Source organism: Crocuta crocuta, unplaced genomic scaffold (genome assembly GCF_008692635.1).
Source record: "Crocuta crocuta isolate KB4526 unplaced genomic scaffold, BGI_CrCroc_1.0 scaffold186, whole genome shotgun sequence".
NCBI lineage: Eukaryota > Metazoa > Chordata > Mammalia > Carnivora > Hyaenidae > Crocuta > Crocuta crocuta.
This window is the reverse complement of record NW_027551569.1, coordinates 5,053,045-5,075,936: the sequence shown is the minus strand read 5'-3', so window position 1 is coordinate 5,075,936 and position 22,892 is coordinate 5,053,045. Positions and strand designations below refer to the sequence as shown.

General features: G+C 43.5%; 1 protein-coding gene across 4 annotated transcripts in view; it reads right to left on the bottom strand.

Moving 5' to 3' along the window:
- The window catches only part of ANGEL1 (angel homolog 1), a 44,971-nt gene that overhangs the window by 3,169 nt on the left and 18,910 nt on the right, over positions 1-22,892 (bottom strand). For 2 of the 4 annotated variants that reach the window (XM_077750818.1, XM_077750819.1), the window contains 5 exons: positions 20,392-20,518; positions 19,762-19,872; positions 6,251-6,320; positions 5,566-5,729; positions 2,725-4,820 (listed from right to left, as the gene is read on the bottom strand). In XM_077750818.1, the coding sequence (XP_077606944.1) occupies positions 4,660-4,820; positions 5,566-5,729; positions 6,251-6,320; positions 19,762-19,872; positions 20,392-20,518 (633 nt within the window). In that variant the 3' untranslated portion in view covers positions 2,725-4,659. Of the gene's footprint in view, positions 1-1,939; positions 2,186-2,724; positions 4,821-5,565; positions 5,730-6,250; positions 6,321-16,746; positions 17,318-19,761; positions 19,873-20,391; positions 20,519-22,892 lie in introns of those variants that run through there. The other 2 variants (XM_077750817.1, XM_077750820.1) reach the window with 2 other exon arrangements.

Genomic DNA, 22,892 nt, shown 5'->3' with positions numbered 1-22,892 from the left:
ATTGTACACCTTTACCCAGAGGCAACATTATAATGTACACATTCAAGTCCAACTAAATACCAAGTCAAGGATCTGTGGATAGACTTCACTGACATGGGCTCATACACAGGGAGCCCCCCCAGATTGCTCATGTACAAATGAGGGCTGGGCCAGTGCTGGGGCCAGTCTGTCATGAATCCAACAGGCTCCTTGTGGACACTGTTTAGATATGACATAGAGGTAAATGTCATCATGAACTTCCGAGAGATCAGGACCCAACTTATGGAGGGTGGGGGGGTTACCTCAGTTCCTGCTGCCCTGTTTCTTTCAGGCTCTCAGTGTGTCCCAGGCTCATTTAGGCACATGACTAATTTGTGCTGGACTTTTAGATGCAGGTGGCACTTCTTGGAGCCCTGAACACAAAGGGGTTGAGAGCCCTGTCACCCCCATCTACCAGGATCTGACCTCATGACCACTACTGTGGAGGGCAGTGGTGACAAGAAGACGTGGCTGTACCAAAGACCAAGGCAGATGGCCCAAATGTGGGCTGCCTGGTAATCCTCAGTGCTTGCCAAGGGGGTCAGGGGACCTGCTGCTGAGGCTTGGCAGGTGATGAAGAGGTGCCACCTTAGGTCAGCTGGAGGGACAGCTCTCTGTGGGTGTGCACTTCCTCCAGCCTCCAACAAGATAGGGCTTGTTCATGAGAATGACAGCCTCCCAGAATTGCAGTTTAAGTGCAGAGATGCCACTCCTCTCCCCACTGCTCCTGTGTGGGGCATCGGGGGCCGAGGAACTGAGGAGGGATGGGGCAGGAGGCAGAGGCCCCTGAGAAACACATGCGGTCCACATTCTCCTAAGTGGGGCAAGACCTGCACCCTACCAGGCTCTCATCTGGCTGACTCTTGCCAGAACAGTTTTGTTTTGTGCATTTGCTCAGGAGGAAAGAAACAGAGAGGAAACGCACACTGGGATGAGTCTGGAAGTGTTGGGGCTGCAAGTCCACTCTCCTTGGGTGGAAACTAGAGAAGGTGTGCCCCTCCAACTCCTAGAAGAAAGGCCACACCATGTGTTCCATAACCAATCAAAAAACAACCCTTCAGGGGCGCCTGGGTGGCTCAGTTAAGTGTCCGACTTCGGCTCAGGTTATGATCTCACGGTATGTGGGTTTGAGCCCTGCATTGGGCTCTGTGCTGACAGCCAGCTCAGAGCCTGGAGCCTGTTTCCAATTCTGTGCCCCCTGCTCTCTCTCTGACCCTCCCCTGCTCACGCTGTCTCTCTCTCTCTCTCTCTCTCAGAAATAAATAAAACATTTAAAAAAACCTTCAGTTAGTTGCTACACCAAGGCAAAGAACTGGAGGGAAAAACAAAGACAAAAACCAGCAGCAGCAGCAGCAGACTGCTCGTTCATTTCTCCTCACCCACCCCCCCCAGCACCTTGTGTCCACCTTCCAGGATAACCTGTCTCTCCTACTCCAGGAAAGGCTATGGTTCTGAGGAGTGTGAGGAGTCAAGGAATAAAGCAAAGGAGATGATCAGTTTACCTCTTTGGGAGTTGTTTCCTCGGATATAAATAAAGGTACCCTGAACGCTGCACTGCCACCCCACGGTACCGCTAGCTACTGACAGTGGATGTGGAAGCACTGCTTCAACTTAATAAAAGTCTGTGCAGATGTTACGTGACTCAGGAAACCGTCCAGGCAGGAAAGGCTCCTGGGGGTGCACCTCAAAGCTTGAAGCTATAAAAGAACTCCTAGCCTAGCATGCAGGGCAAAGCATGCAGCCAGCCTGGGGAGAACTACCCGCCTCAGCTCCTGTGAGTGAGACTCTGCAGCCTTAGCCGCCCGTGCTTGCCAACGCCCAAACACCCCAATCCCAGAGCTGACAATTCCTCACGAGTGGAAAGGACTAGTACTTTAATTCCCATTTCACCAAGATTATGAAACACAAGGGCTTAACTTACCCACAGTCACCAAATGACCAGGCCGACGTGATAAGTGGTGTTCTTTATCCCTGGCTGTTTTCTTTCGACTGAATCCCAACCCAGGTGGTTCAACAGAAGCCCTGGGTAACTTTAGGTAATTCGGATTCTCAGAGGCAGATTCAGAGGTGTGGGGTCTGGACTTCCATTCAGGTAAGGCAGGAGCCACACCTGGTTTCAGGGGTTCCCGTGGGCACGTGAGCTCCATGGACCTGCTGCACAAGGAAGCTGGGGGAAGACCAAAGTACCAGCAGAGTGAAGCCCTGGAAGGAAACCTTTCCAGCAACAGATGGCCCACGGTCCAGCTCCGGTTCCACAATGCAAAAGAGATGATCAGAAATAGACACTCGGCAAGAGGCAACTGCCATGCACATCATGCCTCACGCAGTGACCTTGGCTTTGACCAGGAAAATACTTCTCACCCCACGTTCGGCACAGACCCTCCTGAAATGTGGGCAGTGGTAGCAGATGGAATGGGAATGAAAAAAGGTGAAAGAGCGGCTCTCTAGCTTGGTGAGGAGGGAGAAGAGAGCTGGACCCCAACAGAAGGCAGGGCACGAGGTTTCTTCAAGCCCCGTTCATCCCAGGCCTCAGAGCAGCCGGAGTATGTGTCAGTTCTCAAGGGACGATCACAGCACTCTCCGGTGGAGATTTAGGGCCTGAGAGCCCAGCCCAGGCTGTCTCTTCCTCCTGGCCACCTCACTCTCCAGGCCTTCTCCCCCACCCTCCCCTGACCTTCGGGATCCTAACAAATGACCAACAGCAGGGGGGAAATGGTAAACCTTTATTTGGAAAAGAGAGCTTAAGTGACCACTTAAAATCCCTACTTAACTTCAGTTCCAAAACAGAAACAAATAAGAAAACAAGTAAAAGATCATCTATAAAACAATTGCCCTCTGCCACCTTGGGCTGTTTACACTGCATGTCCTGGCAGAAGAACAGTGATGGGCCAGAGTCCTGAAAAACAAAGGGCACTGACTTGAGACCATCTCAGGAGGCACCTGGGGGGAGAGAGTGAACAATGGGTGGGCTGTGGACAGGCGGGCCTGGGGCTCAGACAGGCGCATGCCCAGTACCCAGGAAATAAAGTTCACAACATACATGCACAGATGAATTCCCCAGCACCCAGGCACAGAAAGCTTATAACCATGAACACAGCAGCAGAATTCAAGCTGGGTCTTTGGCTTTCAAAAAAAAAAAAAAAAGTAAGAGAGCCTCTGGCTAACCACCCCTAACCCTGGCGCTCAGGCATTCCCTCAGTCCCATTCCGGAGCCAGGAGGGGTAACAGCAAGGGCAATCTGCAAGGACCGGTAGCTACTCTGGGACACGTGAGGACCAGCTGGCCCGGTAACACCTGGGCTGTACCCCAGCTGTGAAAGATTAAGGCATGCAGGTGACCCATGGGGGCAAGGGGTCCCCTGGATGGGCTAGGGTAACCCTGTGCCAGAGGGGCGACGCTGGCAATGAGCAGCTGAGGCCTTGCCGGCCGCAACAAACCCCGAAACACTGCCACCTTGAGTTCTTGGACAGGCTTTGCTCAAGGCCACCTTCTGCGGAGATGGCTTGGCCTGAGCTAAATACCAGGCTTTTCTAGAAGAAAATGGAAAGGCATGGGGGAGGCAAGGAGGTAGAGATGTGGGAGGCAAGGAACAGAAAACGGTTTCTGAGGTGCGCAGAGGAAGAGAACAAGTCCCTGAGGGCCCGGGTCCCAGCTGAGGCAGCTGCACAGCCTGCCTGGCTCCTGCTCCTACCAGGCCTCCCACCCTTACCCCGGTTCTGCAGGGGGCAGAGTCCAGCAAGACCAGAGTTTCTTGAAGGTTCTTTTTCATCCTTTTAAACCTCAAATGACTATTCTAGCCCACTGACCCATACAGGGGTTTAAACTTTTGCCTTTCTCACGGCAGCCTGGGGAAAGGAACAAGCCCTAGAGAAAGCACGCCAGGCCTGTGAGGAGCTCCGGGTGGGGGGCTGGGAGGCACTGGGGCCGGCAGCACATCCCCGATGCTGCTGCTCCAGGCCGTGCGGCCGTCTTTCCCAGAGCCCAGACGGTGAGTGTGCCCAGCTTGGCATGATGAACGCCTAATGAGACACAGAGGATAAAAGGGGAGAAGGGCCCACGCCCCTGCTGCTGCCTGCCAACCCACAGCAGCCAGGCCATGCTCTCAGCCCACCCCTAGGCCAACAGCCCCAGCGTGGAACGTGGGCTGATCAGAGGCAGGCACACCGGACAGAGCAGTCCCACGCCGAGGGGACACATGCACACTACACACGTATGGGCCTGGCAAGAGGGCTGGGCCCAGAGGTCAGGAAGGCAGGAAGAAGACTGGGTTCGAAGATACATCAAGAAACGGCCTGAAAGCAAAGAACCAATGAGATCAATAGCTCCCGCAACCCTGGTAATTAAAAATCAAGGGGGAGGACTGGATACATGGAAGGAAGTGGCATCTCCCCTTCAGCCTCTCCCAGGGCCACTGAGGATGTGGCACAGGATTAGGAAGAGGTTGGGGTGGGGCAGGGACCACAGGCAGAGAACGTGGACAGGCCTGGAGAAAATCTAACCGTAGGAAAAAGGGAATGGGGGAGGGGTGGGGAGGGGATGGAAGTTTCTTGGATCTAAGTTTCCAAAAGCATGGGGTATTTCCACAGTCTCTGATCCAGTGAGCTCTTCTGGAAGAGAAGCTCTCTTCCCCTGGGAGCCCCGTCATGGGGCGGTGACTTCCATCCCAAAGCTGGCCAGCAGGCAGAGGTGGTCTGAAGAGCAGAAGGGGTTGGGTAAGCCGTTGGCAGCCCAGAGAATCTCTTCAGAGAGGAGGGAGAGACGGCCCAGAAGTTTGAGAGTCCCATCTTGATAGAGCCTGCGATCTGGGGCACAAAGCAGAAGCCAGTGGAGAAAGAAGCCACAGGTCACCGCCTGGGGGTGGCTGGGCCCTGGGGGAGCTACATATGGAGGCTACATCCCCTCAGCCACCCCACCCTCCCTTACTTCCCCTGCTGCCTCTGGCTGAGGCCTCACTTTCTCAGACACTCTGTGATGCACCAACGAATGAAACAAGGTGGGTTCAGGGAGACTGTGGCAAATGGAGACCGTATGCCCAGGCTCAGCATTTATAAAATCTTTGGATTTTTCAAGAAAAGCTGGAAATCCAGATTTTCTACATAAAATCTGATTTTTAAACCTAGGCAATCAATTCAAACATTTTGAAAGACATGCTTTAAATAAGACAGGCATGGGGCTGACAGACTGCTACACTGTTTGCTGGTATCAGGTGGAGAAACAAGAAACAGGGTCTCTAACCTAACCAAGCCCCTCACTAAATGGCTACCTTGTTCAAAATCTACTTACCTCCTAGTACTCTATTTTTACCTCTTAAATAGAAGTGGGCCTGGTCTGCCCACCTCTCCCTAATGCTGCAAAAAGAGAAGGCAGACAAACAGCCTAAGGGAATTACGATGAGGATGACCAGCACCAGGTTATGTATGAAATCTGCTACCTTGCGAGTCAGGTCCCAGCAGCCCGAGCCATGTGACCAAACGCCTGACCTACTATCAGCCGTTCCCAGGGACTTTTGAAGGTGGCTTCTGTGAACCCAGGACCCACCAGGCTTACCAGTTCTGTTCCCATTCTCGCAGGACTCAGCTGAGAAGAAGATGTAATCCACAGTTGTTCCAAGACCCAGGGGCATTGTGGTGACCTCTGGGCGGCCATGCTGGGGCAAAAAATGAGTATATACCGAGGTCAGGTGAAGGCAGTGCTGGATGGTACCTACAGTCCTACGGGAATGAAGGAGAAGATGTCAGTCAGCAAACATTACTAAATTTTTCTCAAAGTCACTTTCTCTGTGGGTTTTATAAATTTTTTAAGGGACGATCCCAAATAACTCCATCTCAGCAAATTACTTCCCATGCTAATAAGAGGTAGATGGTCTTAGCTAAAATTAGCCTAGGAACAGACACATTTATACTCAGTCCCCCTGACTTTCCTTACCCCACCAACTCTCCTACAATTACCTGGTAAAGTATAGCTAATGTGTCCCTGTCTGGGGGGGTGGGAGTGGAGGGGACAGCAAATCCTTCTGTGAAGCCTTACTCCCTGAGGAAAAGTGCATGGGTTTTTTGTCTGCAAGAACTTAGGTGAGTCACTTCTGGCCTCTGCACACCAACCCCTCCAAAGCTTAGCACATTTTAGGAGAAGAAAGAGCTCAGCAAAAACTACCCCCCTCAATGAGCCTCAGGAGAGCCAGTGAGAATCTCATACACTCTGATAGGGGCTAGAAAGCAAGCAGGAAGATCACCTGGGAAAGACAGGCTCGGGCTCTAAGGTGTCTTCCTCAAGCACAGACTCAGCCCAGCCAGCAGGTCGCTCTACAGAAGACCAGAGAAAAAAGGTATTATTATTCACATATAGTTAAGAAGGGTCAGAACCTTGCACCCTGAAATCCTTCTCAGATCCTTAACTGGATTGCTACAAAAGGGGAAAGGGGAAAGAGAAAGGTAATGGGAAAAAGTAACAATGGACCAAAGTCAAAAACCACAGGAAGGCAGGCAGAGGCCCTGAACACAGACATTTCTTCCTTGGCTCAGCACCTCTTCAAATAATTTATTTAAATTTATTCTTTAGAATAGGTAATAGAGTAATGTGGTATAAAAATCACATGTAGAGAAAAGTATCAGTGAAAAGTCTCCCTCCCACTCTGGGACTCCTGCCACTTAATTTCCCTCTTGAGAAGCAACCAATGTTACCAAATTCCTGGTATATTCCTTCAGAAATTTTCTATCACATACCATCTGTTATATACATATATGCACCTAGCATATACCATGTATACACTCTTAAATAAACATAAATCTGTACACACACATAAAGAAAAAAGATACATATGTCCAACATCAGGAAAGAACGAAGGGATATGATTACAGAGCCTACTGACATTAATAGGTGTTATGGACTGAATGTACCTTCCCAAAGTATGTTGCAATCCTAATCTTCAATGAGATGGTATTTGGAGGTGGGCCTTTGAAGGTAATTTGGTCACGAGGGTGGAGCCCTCATGCATGGGACTAATGCCCTTATAGAAAGAATCCTACAGAGTTCCCTCACCCTCTTTCCACCATGTAAGGACACAAGAAGTTAGCACTCAGCAACCCAGAAGAGGGCCCTCACCAGAACTAGACCATGCTGGCACCCTGATCGTGTACTTCTAGTCTTCAGAACTGTGAGAAATAAGTTTCTGTTGTTTATAAACCATCCAGGGAGGGGTGTTTTGTTATAATAGCCCACACTGATAAAGACAACAGGATAACAAGGATAAATAAAACTGACAAACCCTTAGCTAGATTGACCAAGAAAAAACAGACTCATTACTAACGCCAGGAATGAAAGAAGGGCCACCACTACCAACCTTATAGGAATCTTTAAATTATGAGAATAGTATAAACAACTGCTTATAACCAACAAGTGAGAAAACTTAGATGAAATGGACAAATTTCTAAAAAGACACAAACTATGTAAACTGATTCAAGAAAAAATAGAAAATGTGAATAGCCTATAAGCAAGTAAAGAAACAATTAGTAATTTAAAAACTTCCCACGAAGAAAAGTCTAGGATTAGATGGCTTCACTGATGAATTCTGCCAAATGTTTAAAGAAGTAATACAAATCCTTCACAAATACTTCCAAAAAATAAGATGGGACACACTTCCCAATCCATGCGATGAGGTGTTACTCAGTTAATCAAAATTAGACAAAGACATCATAAAGAAAACTACAGAACAATATCCCCTGTGAATTTACATGCAAAATTCCCAATGACTGTGATACCGTGATTTATAAGAAGTATTTATTTGGCCTTGTCCACAGTTCCTGGCTCACGGCTCCCCAAACTCTTAGAATATCCTAAGAGATAACAGCAATAAAGGTGTCTTTTATTATATTATGAGGTGACTTTTGGAAAGCACTGAAAGATGGGGGCTGGTTACCAGAAAGACCAACCTGTTATTAGAGGGCTGGAACTCTGTCCCAATTCCCTGAACCTCCTGGGAAGGGAGCAGGGCTGGAGCTTGAATCACCAATGGCCAATGACTTAATCAACCCTATGTAATAAAGCCTCAGAGAGCTTCTGGGCTGGTGAACACGTGGAGGCTTGGAGAAAATGGCATGCCTAGAGAGGGCATGTAAGCTTCCCAAATACCTTGCCCTATGCATCTCTTCCATCTGGCTGTTCCTGAGTTTTTTGGGGTTTTTTTTTAATGTTTTATTTTGGAGAGAGAGAGAGAGAGAGAGAGACAGCGTGAGCAGGGGCGGGGCAGAGAGAGAGGGAGACACAGAATCTGAAACAGGCTCCAGGCTCTGAGCTGTCAGCACAGAGCCCAACGCAGGGCTCAAACCCACGAACATGAGATCATGACCTGAGCCAAAGTCGGACGCTCAACCGACTGAGCCACCCGGGTACCCCGTGGCTGTTCCTGAGTTTTATCCCTTTATAATAAACTGGCAATCTAGTGAGTAAAATGCTTCTTTGAATTCTGTGAGCCATCATAGCAAATTAATTAAACCCAAGGAAGTAGAGAGGATTTAGAACAGCCAGTTGGCCAGCAAATACAGGTAACAACCTGGACTTATGGCTGGCATCCCGAAGTCCACGGAGGGGGTTGTTAGAACCTAGTTTGTCAGAAGCACAGGCTGGGCTTGTGACCAGTATCTAAAGTTGGGGAAGGGGGCAGTCTTCTAGGACTGAGCCTTTCTTTAACCTGAAGAATCTGATGCTATCTCTGGGCATATGGTATCAGAATTGAATAGAATTTTTGCTGTGGGAGGAAACCCCCATCTTTCCCATGTTGGAAATTAAGTCTCAGAGCACCAAAAGAACATTGTATTAACAAACCAAATCCAGCAAAATGTAAAAATGATTATATACTATGACCAATTACAATTTATCCTAGGAATGTAAAGTTGGTTTAACACCTGAAAATCAATTAATGTAATACATTATATTAATAGAATTCTGAAGGACAAAACCTACATGATCATCTGAGTACACACAGAAAAAAACATTTGGCAAAATTCAACACCCCTTTATGGAAAGAAAAAACACATAAAAAAACTAGACACAGAAGAGAACATCTCCAACCAGCTAAAGGGAATCCACAAAAACTCCAGGGCTCACATCACACTTAATGGTGAAAGGCTGAAAGCTCTGCCTCTAAGATCAGGAACAGGACAAGGATGTCCACTTTCACCACTTAACATTAAAGAGACCTAGCCAGGGCAATCATGGGGAAGAAGAAATAAAAGCCATCCAGATCAGAATGGAAGAAGTAATGCTATTTCGGTGTCCAAAATGACTTAATCTTATATACAGGAAATTCTCAAAAATCCATTTAAAAAAACTATTAGAACTATAAATGAGTTCCCTGGCACAAAAACAGACACATAGACCAATGGAATAGAATAGAGAACTCAGAACTGGACCCACAAATGTATGGCCAACTAATCTTTGACAAAGCAGGAAAGAGTATCCAATGGAAAAAAGACAGCCTCTTTAACAGATGGTGCTGGGAAAACTGGACAGCAACATGCAGAAGAATGAAACTAGATCACATTCTCACACCATACACAAAAATAAACTCAAAATGGATAAAGGACCTGAACATGAGACAGGAAACCATCAAAACCCTAGAGGAGAAAGCAGGAAACAACCTCCTTGACCTCAATCGCAGCAATTTCTTACTTGACACATCCCCAAAGGCAAGGGAATCAAGAGCAAATATAAACTATTGGGACTTCATCAAGATAAAAGGCTTCTGCACGGCAAGGGAAACAATTCATAAAACTAATAGGCAACAGATGGAATGGGAAAAGACAGTTGCAAATGACATATCGANTGTGGAGATTCCTCAAAAAATTAACAATAGAACTCCCCTATGACCCAGCAATAGCACTGCTAGGAGTTTACCCCAAGAGATACAGGAGTACTGATTCATAGGAGCACATGTACCCCAATGTTCATAGCAGCACTTTCAACAATAGCCAAATCATGGAAAGAACCTAAGTGTACATCAACTGACGAATGGATCAAGAAGATGTGGTTTATCTATACAATGGAATACTACATGGCAATGAGAAAGAATGAAATCTGGCCATGTGTAGCAACATGGATGGAACTTGAGGATATTATGCTGAGCGAAATAAGTCAGGCAGAGAAAGACAGATACCATATGCTTTCACTTATAAGAGGATTAGGAGAAACTTAATGGAGGACCATGGGGGAGGAGAAGGGGAAAAACAGTTGGGGAGAGGGAGGGAGGCAAACAATGAGAGACTCTTGAACACTGAGAACAAATTGAGGGTTGATAGGGGTGGGGGAGAGTCGGACACTTAACCAACTGAGCCACCCAGGCACCCCTATTTTCTATTTCTAATTTTGCTGGCTGGTATCTCTGAACACAGTTGAATAATGATAGTGGCCATCCTTGTCTTACCCCTGACTCTGACGGGGATGCTACTACAGACGCTGATTTTTGGAGCTGAGATAAATGCTGTGGTTTGGTTTTGGCTCTGGTATTGTTTTTAATTTTCAGGCCTGTGGTGACTCCATTTCCGTTCTCTTCCTCCTCACCTCTGTGGTGCAAGCTGCTGCCACACACTCCAAATGACCAAGATTGTTGTAATTGTGAAAGAGATTACAGGGCATGCCTCAGAGATATGGTGGGTTCGGTTCCAGACCACCGCAATAAAGTGACTGACCAATAAAGCCAGTCAAATGAATTTTTTGGTTTCCCAGTGCCTATAAAAGTTATGTGTATACTGTACTGTATTTTAAGTGTACAACAGCATTAGGTCTAAACAAAACAATGTACATACCTTAATTTAAAAAATACTCTATTGCAAAAAACTGCTAACCATCACTTGAACTTTCAGCAAGTCATAATCTTTTTGCTGGTGGAAGGTCTTGCCCCAATGTGGAAGGCTCCTGACTAATCTGGGTGTTGGCTACAAATGATTTCTCTGTAGCCTACGATGCTGTTTAATACAACTTGTTCCCAAAGAACTTCTTTCAACACTAGAGTCAATACTCTCATGCGCTCCTGCTGCTTTATCAACTAAGTTCTAAATCCTTTGATGTCAACCATCTTTATAGCACCTTCACCAGGAGTAGATTCCATCTCAAGAAACCACTTTCTTTCCTCATCCATAAGGAGCAACTCCACATAATTAAAGTTTGATCATGAGATTGCAGCAATTCAGTACCATCTTCAAGCTCCACTTTTTTTTTAATTTTTCTTAACATTTACTTATTTTTGAGAGAGAGAGAGAGACAGAGAGCATGAAAGAGCACAAGCACAAGACAGGGAGGGACACAAAGAAGAAGACACAGAATCCAAAGCAGGCTCCACCCTCCGAGCTGTCAGCACAGAGCCTGATGCAGGGCTTGAACTCACAAACTGTGAGATCATCATGACCTGAGCAGAAGTCAAACACTTAACCGAATGAGCCACTCAGGCACCCCTTCAGAGTCCACTTCTAATCTAGTTTTTCTGCTGTTTCCACCACATCTGTAGTGACTTCCTGCACAGAAGTCTCAAACTCCTCAAAGTCATTTCTGGGGGCTGGAATCAACTTTTTCCAAACTCCTGTTAATTAAGGCTGGTATTCTGACCTCTTCCCACGAATCACAAATGTTCTCAGTGACACCTAGAATGAGGAATCATTCCATTCAGAAACCTTCTAAAAGGTTTCAGTTTACATTGCCCAGATCCAACAGAGGAATCACTACCTATGGCAGCTACAGTTTTACAAAGTATATTTCTCCAATAATAAAACTTGAAAGTCAAAATCATTCCTTGAACTGTAAGCTTCACAATGGATCCTGAGTTGGCAGGCACGAAAACAACATTAATTTCGTTGTGCAGCTCCATCAGAGCTCTTGGGTGACCACGTGCATTGTCAGTGAGCAGTCATATTTTGAAAGGAATCCTTTTTTCTGCGCAGTAGCTCTCAACAGTGGGCTTAAAATATTTAGTACATCTCGTTGTAAACAGATATGCTGTCCTCCAGGCTTTCTTGTACAATTTATGGCTCACAGGCAGAGTTGATTTAGCGTAATTCTTAAGGGTCCTAGGATTTTTGGACTGGCAAATGAGCACTGGCTTTAACTTAGTCACCAGCTATGTCAGCCCCTAACAAAATAGTCAGTCTGTCCTTTGAAGCTTTGAAGCCAGGCAGTGACTTCTCCTCTCTAGGTGTGAAAATCCCATATGGCCTCTTCCTCCAATAGAAGGCTGTTTCATCTACATTGAAAATCTTTTAAGTGGAGCCACCCTCAGTAATTATCTTAGCTGGATCTCCTGGAGAACTTGATGCTTCACCTTATACTTTTCATGTTATGGAGATGGCTTCTTTCCTTAAATCTCAAGAACCAAGCCCTGCTAGCTTCAGACTTTTCTTCTGCACTTTCTTCACTGCTCAGTCTTCACAGAATTGAAGAGTTAGGGCCTTGCTCTGGACTAGGCTGTGGCTTAAAGAAATGCTGTGGCCAGGCTGCTCTTCTCTCCAGACCATTAACACTTTTCCCATCCATATCAGCAGTCAGGCTGTTGTGCTTTCTTATCATTCACATGTTCACCAGAGAAGCACTTTTCATTTCCTTCAAGAACTTTCCTTAGCATCCACAACTTGCCTAACTACTTGGGGCAAGATGCCTAGCTTTTGCCTGTCTCAGCTTTTAACATGCCTTCCTCACTAAGCTCAATCATTTCTAGCTTTTGATTTAGTAAGAGACATAGGATTCTTCCTTTTACTTGAACACTTAAAGGCCATTGTAGGGTTACTAACTGACCTAATTTCACTATTGTTGTGTCTTGGGGAACAGGGAGGCCTAAGGAGAGGAAGAGAGAAAGACAGGGAAATGGCTGGTGGGTAGAGCAGTCAGAATACACAAAACATTTATCACTTAAGTTTGGCATCTTAAATGGGAGTGTTTCTTGACCCTCCAAAACAATTCCAAAAATAACATCAAAGATCATTGATTATAGATCACCATAACAAATATAGTAATAATGAAAAAGTTTGAAATATGCCGGAATTATCAAAATGTGACAGACACAAAGTGAGCAAATGGGTGTTGGAAAAATAGTGTTGATAGACTTGCTCGATGCAAGGTTGCCACAAACCTTCAATTTGTAAAAAAACACAATGTCTGCAAAAGAGCTATAAGGTGAAGCACAATAAAATAAGGTATGCCTGTATCTAGTTTCTCCTTCATTTTAGGAGAGGGGCGGGCTTAAGAATCTCAAATCTGAGAGCCTGGGTGGCTCAGTCGGCTGAGTCCAACGTAGGCTCAGGTCATGATCTTGCAGTTAGTGAGTTTGAGTCCCGTGTTGGGCTCCCTGCTGTCAGCACAAAGCCCACTTAAGATCCTCTGTCCTCTTCTCTCTGTGCCCCTCCTCTGCTCTCCTCTTAAAATAAGCATAAAAAATATTTAAAAATTAATTAAAAATAAAAGCTCTAGAATAGATGTTGAATTTTAAGTCTCTTTGACACCCATAAGATGACATGCATTTCATATATTTTAATAGATTTCATATATATTAGTATGATAAGTTATATTGATAGATTTCTCAATTAACAAATCATCATTCTATTTCTGATAAACTCCATTTGGTCACAGTATATTTACTGTTCTTTCAATGTGCTGCTAGATTGTTTCCTGATCTATTTAAAACTTTTTCCATCAATATTCATAAGCGGAGAATATTAGCATCTATGGTTGGATGTAATCATTGTCAGGTTATCGGTGCCAAAATACTTGTTGCATAAAAATAATTGGCCCCTTTCTTCCTCTGTGCACTGTAATAATTAAATAATGGAATTACAAATTCTTCAAAGGTTTGATGACATTCTATCAATCTGAGCCTACTGTTTTCATGGAACTCCATCTCTAAGAATTTTAGGTGTTTTTTTCCCTACTTAGATTCTCTTTCTTCTCTGTAATCAGTTATATTAAATTATATTTTCTAAAATTAATATATGCCCTCTAAGTTTTTAATTTCTTTTGCACTTAGCTGGGCCAAGAACCCTCGTATAATCCTACTAATTTTTCTTCATCTAGATACTTTCACTTGCTCCTTCCCTGCCCTTTGAAATAGGTTAGCTAATGGGCTCACCTAATTGACAGCTGATTTTTGCTCAAACAACTAACTCCTAGATTTTATTAGTTCTACTATTTCTGTTTTCTAAATTATTCCCATTTATCTTCTGCTTTCTTTCAGTTTATTTGTTCTTTTTTCCAACTTCTTGAATTGAATGTGTAATTTACACATTTTTATCTTTTCTTCTCTATTAATGTAATTCTGTGATACTAAATATTCTACAGAATTCTATGAACTTTTCATTGAGCACTGTGTTAGCCATAGTCCACAAATACGGCACTTCTGTTATTTTCTAGATATTCTGCATTTATCCTTAAATTTCTCCTTTGACTCAAAAGTGGCTTGAAAATTTCTAAATATCCAGATGAAAAAGTTTTCTGTTTTTAATTTCTATTTTTACTGAATGTATGATCAGAGGAAGGCTGTACAATTTCTACCACTTGAGATTTACTGAGGTTTTTATGGTGGTCTTTTTTTTTTTAACGTTTATTCATTTTTGAGAGACAGAGCGTGAGTGAGGGAGGGACAGAGAGAGAGGGAGACACAGAATCTGAAGCAGGCTCCAGGCTCTGAGCTCTCAGCACAGAGCCCAATGTGGAGCTCGAACTCACAGGCTGTGAGATCATGATCTGAGCTGAAGTTGGACGCTTAACCGACTGAACCACCCAGGCACCCCAATGGTGGTCTAATTCTTAAGAATTTCCCATGACTACTTAAAAAGATGTCTTTGCTCTACTTTCAATATTCAGAATTTGAGATGTACCCATCAGATTTACCATAATCTATGTGCTGAAGACTTCCATATTCTTATCTTTTATCTAATTGATCTGTTGTGGGCTGAGAAAGGTGAATTAAAACCTTTTACCATTAGTTATTTTCTGACTATTGTTCCTTGCTAAAGCCTGCAGTTTCACTTTGTGATGGTTGATGTAATGTTAATCGGAGCATAAATATTCATAACACTAACATCTTCATTTTGAGTCACATCTTTTACTATTACAATATACCAGAAAAATCTCAGTGACCAGCAGGATACTAAAAATGGTTTCCCTCAACACCAAGCTCTGTCCATGCAGCACGGGGTAAAAACAGCAGTGTTCTGGCAGTCGCACAAGCCTCGAGGCCTCTCCATGCCCCACTAGGCATGTGAGAACATGGGCCACAGCTGCCTCTACCTGAGCCGCAGTGTCCCTGACCCACTGCTATCAGCCAAACAAGTACGTTCTTCTGCAAGTACTTGGGAAGAGGATAAACTGTCCAGACATGTGGAGAGGCCAGTGAAGAAGCTGGATTCAGAATGTCCCTGGTTAGAAAACTGATCAGACAGCCTTTGATCTGTGGCCATCTGGTCAGTTTGTAAATAGTGGTTACAAAAATAATTAGCAATTGTTTTTTCCTTTAATGCACTTTATTGGGCACGTGGTTTGTTATTTGTAAAAAGACCTGAAGGTCCAGAGTTCAATGGAAATGGGCAAGTGTTCACAAGAAAAAAAAACATAGTAACCCCTTTCAGTGTCTTTAAGGCCATACTGGAAAGAATAAATCCTTAGTAACTGAAAATGTTTACAAGCAGAGGACTTGAAATTTAGATTCCCTCTTGATGAATTATTCCTCCACAAAGGGAACTGGAGACAGTGAGAATGCCATGTTCCTATTACACACCTTGGGCACTGCAGAATTCTCCAGGGCAATGCAGTGTCAGCCTACGTGAAGGTTAGACCACCACTGCCTAGCACTGCAGCTCCTTCTGCAGCTCAAATGCTGCCCATTGAAATCAGTGTCACCGTCAAGTTGGTAAGTTTTGATGTGCACTAGTGGGCTGCATGACTCTAGTATTAGACTGGAAGTATTATTTGTTAGCACATCTAAACACATCTTCTAGAAAAAAAGATCATATGTTATAGTCTCCTTATTGCACTTAAGCCTTTCTAGTCATGGTCTAAAAATGGTGGTAGATTTTTAGATTTGGAGTCTTTAAAAGACATTCATCAGATAAACATTTTTCCAAACAAGACATACAGACGGCCAACAAAAACATGAAAAGGTGCTCAATATCACTCATCATCAGGGAAGCACAAATCAAAACCACAATGAGATATCACCTCATACCAGTCAGAACGGCTAGTATCAAAAAAGACCAGGAATAACAAGTGTTGGTGAGGATGTGTAGAAAAAGAAACTCTTGTGCACTGTTGGTGGGAATGAAAATTGGTGTTATCACTATGGAAAACAGTATGAACCTTCCTCAAAAAATAAAAATAGAACTACCACACAAGCTAGTAACTCCATTTCCGGGTATTTAGCCAAAGAATATAAAAACATTAATTCAAAAAGATATATGCGCTATGTTCACATTATTTACAGTAGCTAAGATATGGAAGCAACCGAAGTGTCCATCACTAGATAAATGGATAGGGAACACATGGTGTGTACACACAGATACATACACACACACACACACACACACACACACAGAATATTATCAGCCGTAAAAAAAAAAGAGTGAAATCTTGCCATTTACGACTATATGGGTGGACTTAGAGGGCATTTTGAGTGAAATAACTCAGACAGTGAAAGACAAATACCATATGAATTCATTTATACATGGAATCTAAAAAACAAAACAAACAAGAACAAAATAGAAATAGACTCATAAATACAGAGAACAAAGCAGTGCTTGCCAAAGGGGGGATTGCCAGAGGAGGCAATATAGGTGAAGGGGATTAAGAGCTAAAAACTTTCAGTTATAAAATAAATCATAAGGATGAAAATTACATGTAAGGGAACAGACTTAGTATTACAATAACGTTGTATGGTAACAGATGATGAACACAAATATCACAGTGAATGGGTGTGTTTACCCAAATTTAACCTCAATTTTTAAAATACTGCTATTATTTTGCACTAGATATTAGTGAACTGGGTATTTTCCCCTACATAATGATTCTGCTTACAAAGTGATTGTCAGCATATATTATAAAGATTCTTGGTTTAATTTTGTTATTAAATTGAAATGCTTGGGACACCTGGGTGGCTTAGTCGGTTAAGCATCTGGCTCTTGGCTTCAGCTCAGGTCATGATCTCACAGCTCATGAGTTCGAGCCCCAGGTCAGGCTCTGTGCTGACAGTGTGCAGCCTGCTTGGGATTCTCTCTTTCCCTCTCTCTGCCCTTCTCTTGCTCACGCTGTCTCTGTCTCTGTCAAAATAAATAAACTTTAAAAAACAAAAAAGAGAAAAATTCTTTAAAAAAAATCCTTGTTTTAGGTTTCAAGTACAGGACTATTTTGTTTTTAATTTTATTTGCTTATTTATCTAATCTCTATACCTGATATGGGGCTCGAACTCACAACCCCGAGATCAGGAGTCACATGCTCCGTCAACTGAGCCAGCTGGATGCCCCTGTTTCATTTTGGTTTTTAATAATCTATTCTTAACTTAAATTTGTGGGATCCTACTACTGTTTAACTTTAGATTTCTGTAATTATAAAACACTGAGCCACTGCCTCCCTGTGGAGCCCACTCAATATAAGCAGTCATCTCAGTTCCCGGCATGTGCTAGCTGCTTAATGCACGAGGGCCCTCAGTATGATTATCACTATTACTAGTTATATAATTGATTTAGATTTGCAATTTAAAAAAAAACTGAGCCACTGAAATGTTCATTACTCTGTGCAAAATGCCAATTCAAATTAAATTCCTACAAGAAAAAATAAATTCATTGCTTATCACCAGTCCTTCTATAGTTTTTCCAGTCATTGCTGTCGTCTTAGGTAATTACAGCAGTTTGGTCAAAAAAGGCTTTTGGTTGAGTATGAGTTTCTTGGGCCATTCCTTCTTTCCTTGAAGCCTTGTTCTCCTGTCTTCTAGAGTTGAATGATAATGTTAAGAAGCCTGAAGCCAACCTGGTTATTTCTACCTTTAAGAGTAGCCCAATCTTTTTGGTTCAACTGCCCAAAGGATTCTTTTATTTCTGGCTTCCAGTAACTTTACAAGGATGTCTTATTGTTGATTCTCCTATGTTATTTTTTACTGAAACATGGTGCATCCTCTCAATTTGAAGATTCACATCTTTTAATTTGGGGAAAATCTTCCTTGAATTGAATCATACCTTTATACATTTCTTGTGTGCCATTATATTGGTTTTCTTCTTTGTGAACTCCAATTATATGTTGAGAATCGCCTTGCCTTTCACTACTGTCATTTTTCTCTAGTCTCTTTTATCTTTTTACTTCCTTTTCCTTTTGCTTTTTCTTTCATGGCTCTGTCTCTTGTTTTCAACAGTAGCTCTTCCTATTCCTTCTTATGCTACACCCAATTTTGTCTTCATTTTATTGACTTTAAATTTTTTATTCCACTTCTTTCCTGAGTTCTGCAGCTTCTGTTTCATCTTCAGATGTCTTGCCATTTGCATGAACTTATGTTATAAACGCACTTTTTTTCTATTATTATTTTATAAAAGCGAATGCTTCACTTTTTCATTCATGGGAAAATATTCATAATTTTTCATATGCTTCATGGCAACAATTTTTATCTTTGAGGTAAGCATTCTTTATCTGCTTTTTATTTTTCCAGTTCCTTCTGCTTTTCTTTCTTGCAGTATTCTAGCACAGATCTCATGCTGGCTCCTTTTAGGCAGCGCAGCTTTGAATTAGGGGAGGTTTTTCTGTACCAGCTAGCTGTACAGTTTCTCTAAGGGAAGAAGTGGGTATACACTCCAAGTAACCGGAATATTGCCGATGACACAGGGCCATATATGAGTCCTTTTAATCTTTATTTCTCTCCATTCAAAAGCGATAGGCAGCTCTATAAGCATCTCATCCTCGCTCTGCCACTCAAACGGACTGCTTAATGCAAATAGGGCTTGATTCCTTGACCAGGCTGTTCTCCAGTGCCTCTTAAGACCAAAACAGGTTCAGAAAATCTCCTATGACAACCTGGGCATCTTATTCTTGGTGGAAACAAGGGATTTTAGTTTTGTGCCTTCAGGTACACTCTTCACTTTGGAGAAATGCACTGTGCTGGTTCCTTGTGAGATGCACACAGTCCCAAGATATGTCCCTCCATACCTCCTCCGGCACCCTGCACAATCTCCGGTGCTTCCTGCAGTTATTCTCCTGTGCTGTGATCCACAGTTTCAAATACCTTCAGAACTCCTTTCTCAAGGATGGACTTTGCATCGCTTTTTTCCATTCTCCTTCTTGCTTTGGAATGGTTTCAGAGACAAGAAGAGGCAAATGTCAAGTATACTCTGCCATGCTTGATCTGGAAATTCTCAGTAGGAGTAACTTCTTTATTACAAGCAGGACTACTGTCACCTTAGGATTTTGAAAGCCCTATCGTGTGCGCCTTCCCTCCTATATGCTGTACACATGCTAGTTATTAACAATTTAAGCTTAAAAAGGTTACATGGCTCATTCAAGGTCTCATATATTATTGCAACTCAAGTCTCTTGATTCTTGGCCTATGTTCCCACTGTGCTGCACATCCAGACATGCCTATGGCCACAGAACTCCAACGGTCCTTCCTTCTACGCATGTTTATCACCACAAGCTTACCTCTAACAATTATACTTACACAAAGACTAAGAAACCACATGACAAATATCAGGGATGAAGAGGAAAAGAAGACCAAGAAAACAAGCTTAGTTCCCACATTACCTGGCTTACTGTCTGTCACTCCTTCCATAAGAACCAGTCCCACTGGTCGTTGACAGGCGATGTCACAGAAACGGAATCGCAGCAGGAAGTCTCGGCTATACCTTAGTCTCTCTGCAAACCAGGAAAAGCCATACAGTGAGAGAAAGGAAGCGAAGTCACATGCTGAAACCTCCTTAATACCAAGAAGCTTCCAGTGCAGGGACACAGGGGAAGACTGGCTCTGAAGACAAGTTGAATTTCCAACAGATAGGATTTAAAGTTGTCCATTTCATTGGGAGATCATGAGGACAGTGAGAAAAACAAAGGAACTTACTAACAGAATTGAAGGAATTACATTTTCTCTTGTCACTGAAATAATAGCTTTCTTCCAAAATGGGCACAGAGGCACAGCCAGTCAAGAATGTGGTCTCTAGGGGCGCCTGGGTGGCTTAGCTAGTTAAGCCTCTGACTTTTATCTCAGCTCAGGTCATGATCTCATGGTTTGTGGGTTCAAGCCCTACATCAGGCTCTGCACTGACAGTGCAGAACCTGCTTGGGATTCCGTCTCTCTCTCTCTGCCCCTCCCTTGCTTGCTGTTTCTCTGTCTCTCTCAAAATAAATAAGCTAAAAAAAAATACAGTACATGCTCACCTGATCTCTTGGGATGACAGGAAGTGATATACTGACAGCAATCAGTAATACCTAGGGAGCTGGGCCATAATGGGGCTTGTAGCTTTCTCTGGTAAAGCTGATGGGAGAAGTCTTCCTGTCCGGATACCTATAAGGAAAGAGCAGGTGAGAATGAGGACACCAAGATGGAAAAAGAAAATAGCTCCTGATTTAGGACATGCAGACAACACACACACACACACAATCACACACTATATACATAATATAAGCAAAACATGTAAGTCTCCGGGGAAGGTTAAAAATAAGGAGCTAATTGGGGCGCCTGGGTGGCTTAGTCGGTTAAGCGTCCGACTTTCGCTTAGGTCATGATCTCGTGGTTCGTGGGTTCGAGCCCCGCATCGGGTTCTGTGCTGACTGCCAGCTCAGAGCCTGGAGCCTGTTTCAGTCTGTGACTCCCTCTCTCTCTGACCCTCCCCTGCTCATGCTGTCTCTCTCTCTCTCTCCTAGAAATAAATAAAAACATTAAAAAATTTTTTGAAAAAAAATAATAAGGAGCTAATTAAAACCTTATTTATTTACTTACTTACTTATTGAGTGAGAGAGAGAGAGAAAGAGCGTGCCTGTGCACAAGCAGGGGAGGGGCAGAGAGAGAAAGACGGGGTTGGGGGGAGAGAGAGAATCCCATGCAGGCTCTGTGTTACTGGCGCAGAGCCCAGTATGGGGCTTGATCCCACAAACCATGAGATGATGGCCCGAGTTGAAATCAAGAGTCAGACGCTTAACCGACTGAGTCACCCTGGTGCCCCTTTTTATTTATTTGTTTGTTTGTTTGTTTTGAGAGAGAGAGAGTAAACTCTTTTTGTTTTTTTAACCAGAAATATTGAATTGTCCATGAGGCAGAAATAAGGGGTAAGAGAATGAGGTATGTGAGTCAAAGAGAATAGAACTGTATGAACATATATAGGCTCCTAAATTTCACCTCAGAAAAATCTACCTGAGTCTCCACAGGGAATATCAACGTTCAGGGGCTTTAATCTGCAGTGGGAAAATGTTTATCCTGATCTTTGAGTCTTCTGGATCAAGGTCTAGTATCTTAAGCCTATATCATGAGGAAACCACAGGGTCAAAGCAAATGGGAAATGCACCAAAGCACTTTACCGTATCTATGTCACCATCCTCGGTCAAAACCAATGAGCAGCCTGGGAATGTACAGAACGCAGTAGGGAAACATTCGGCAACATCAGTCATCTGCATATCTCCAACGTGTGTAGCAAAATCCCCTTTATTTCATTTAACAACAACAAATATTTGAATGCCAAGCTATGTGCAAGACACTAGCTAAGTGCTGGGGAGAGAGCAGTGATAGATACGATCTCTCTGGCCTTGAAGGACATACATTTTCAATATACCACCGCAAGTAAAACAGATCTGGAATCAAATGGTCCCTTTTTACCTGTGTGACTTTGGGCAAGTTAGTTAAGTCCCTTGGGTTCAATATCTTCTACTATAAAGTGGAATAATAATACATACAATTAAGGATCTTAATAATAACAACTGACTGTTAACTGCTTCCTTTGAAGCAGGAACTAGAAAATACTTTACTGTACGTTATTGTATTTCCATCCACCAAACAACAACAAAAACCCCTCTGAAGTAGCTCCCATTGTTTCCCTAGCATATAGATGAGGTACATAGGGCTTAAGGAAGTTAAGTAACTTGCACAAGATAGCAGAGCAGGGATAGGAATTCAGGACTGTCTGGCTTCAAAACGAGTGCTCTCAATCACTATGCCTAATGGTGCCGGTCATATGGTAGGCACTTAAATTATTCTTCCCATTCTCTTGAGCTCCTTGATCATGATGGCTTTCCAGCAGAAGGCCTTTCTCTGCACACATGAGAACCAGGACATTGCTGGCACTTGAGTAACCTCATTAAAATAAAAGTCCAAAGTGCTTAATACTAATTCAGCCATTTTTATGTCCTTTCTCCACTGTGCCCTGCCAAAAGTTAGGCAGTAAGTTGGACACCAGGGACAAAACAGAGGAACAGGGAGATTAAGTGACATATAAAGAAATCAGCTCAAGCTGAAGGTCTATCAGTAGGGCTTAACACACACGATGAAACTGTAAGATATCTATGCTGCCAACATTCAGCAGTCAAAAGGAATGAGATAGATCCATAAATACACTGCTGAGTGAAAAAAAACAAGCTACAAAATGAAACTTACAGTGTATACACACACACACACACACACACACACACACGATCCAATATCAGCTGTTAGATCCAATAACAGCTGTTAGAAGCAATCACAGCATAGTACTGGGGGGCAAGAGCTCTAGGGCTTGCTGATCCTGGTTACAGATGCTGGCTCCACCATTACCTTACCTGCATGGCCTAGAGCCAGCAAAAGGTCTAACTTCTCTACGCCTTAGTTTCCTCACTTAAAAAATGGAAGCGATGACAGAAATTGTGAAAGTTGAGTGAGTTAATACATGTAAAGTGCTTCAAATAGCACCTGG